General features: G+C 33.8%; 1 protein-coding gene across 1 annotated transcript; it reads right to left on the bottom strand.

The window, feature by feature from the left end:
• Positions 1–549: 549 nt before the first annotated feature.
• On the bottom strand, positions 550–1224 carry LOC124892008. The gene has a single exon (XM_047403491.1). It carries the CDS (start codon positions 1222–1224, stop codon positions 550–552), a length of 675 nt encoding a protein of 224 aa, XP_047259447.1.
• Positions 1225–1307: the final 83 nt, after the last annotated feature.

The following is a 1307-nucleotide window of genomic DNA, read 5'->3' as shown; positions in this document are numbered from 1 at the left end:
TAAACTAAGGTCTCTCATAATCGCGACATTGATTTCAACTGTTTTCAGTTAGTTCCCCTGAACAATTGACATCCTCATGCTATCCAAATATATTTGGTCTGCACAAACTCTTTAACATTCAATTAATTGTTCTCGAAATAGACTTCCTAGTTTAAAAATAAAAATTCATACAAATGTGACGGTATGACTCCCACTTCCCTTTTCTCCTTCCTTCCATTTACGCCGCCCTCTATTATATGATAAGAAAGTAAGAAACAAATAGAAGCATAAAACATCAATAAAGCTAGAAAAAGACGTGTAAGTATATATAAGTTGGTGGGACTTATATCATTGCAAGTAGAGTTATTCATGAGTACAAAAAATATCTTATGATCACCATGTCTGTACACAAAAATAGTACTCCTAACATATTTGACAAAACATCATTGTAAAAGTTACATGATGATCACTACGACTATACACAAAAGTAGTACAGTACTTCTACATACTACTTGAAAAAACACCATTCCAACTTCAAAATAAAGAGCTTTACCATAGTAATAACCCATATCATTGTTGAAATAGAGCCAAATCTTTATTGACGGTTCCAATATCACAATGAAGTTGGAGAGGAAGGTTTTCTTCTCTTTCTAGTCCATTTTTGTTCAAATGAGGCACTTTGTAATTATTGCTGCCACTATCTTTCATCACCTCAATCATACAAGATTGTAAAGTAAGAAATACATGATTGAGTTGTTTCGCTTTCATTTCATCAAAAGATCTTTCCACTGCTTCCACTAATTCATCAACATTTTTAGGGGCCTTTTGATATTGAAAACTTTGGATTTCTCTAAAAAAACAAAGATTTAAAACATTTAAATCTGGACTGTTCGATGGTTGAAAACACAATCTAATGTCAAATCCATCTTGTCGAGCAGCTTCAATAAATTCCAAATCATTGTTACCAATATGTGGCCTTGCATTATCTTGTTGTAAAAAGGTAGGATTATTTGAATTAGAAGCTGGCCATTTTGCTCTAATAGCAGGAAGAACTTTCTCTATCAAGCAAGCTCTAGTGATATCTTTAGTTACTGACTGAATGGGCTTTGTTTCCATAGTTCCTGCTGTTCGATTTCTGCTATTCCGCTTAGCTGGATCCTTCACTACAAACAAAAAAATACCTATTTTTCTAGAAAACAACTCAATTCCACTTTCATTAAATCGAGGACGTGCTACAGCAGCCATAAACATAACCTTTGGAACAAAAATTTTTACTTTTGCAAGAACGATATGGATCTGGCTCATGCTCTCCAGGAAGCAGGTAGTAC

Source organism: Capsicum annuum, unplaced genomic scaffold, assembly GCF_002878395.1.
Source record: "Capsicum annuum cultivar UCD-10X-F1 unplaced genomic scaffold, UCD10Xv1.1 ctg43210, whole genome shotgun sequence".
In the NCBI taxonomy this organism is placed as follows: domain Eukaryota; kingdom Viridiplantae; phylum Streptophyta; class Magnoliopsida; order Solanales; family Solanaceae; genus Capsicum; species Capsicum annuum.
Note: the sequence above shows the minus strand (reverse complement) of the source record. Positions and strands in the feature narration are given on the sequence as shown.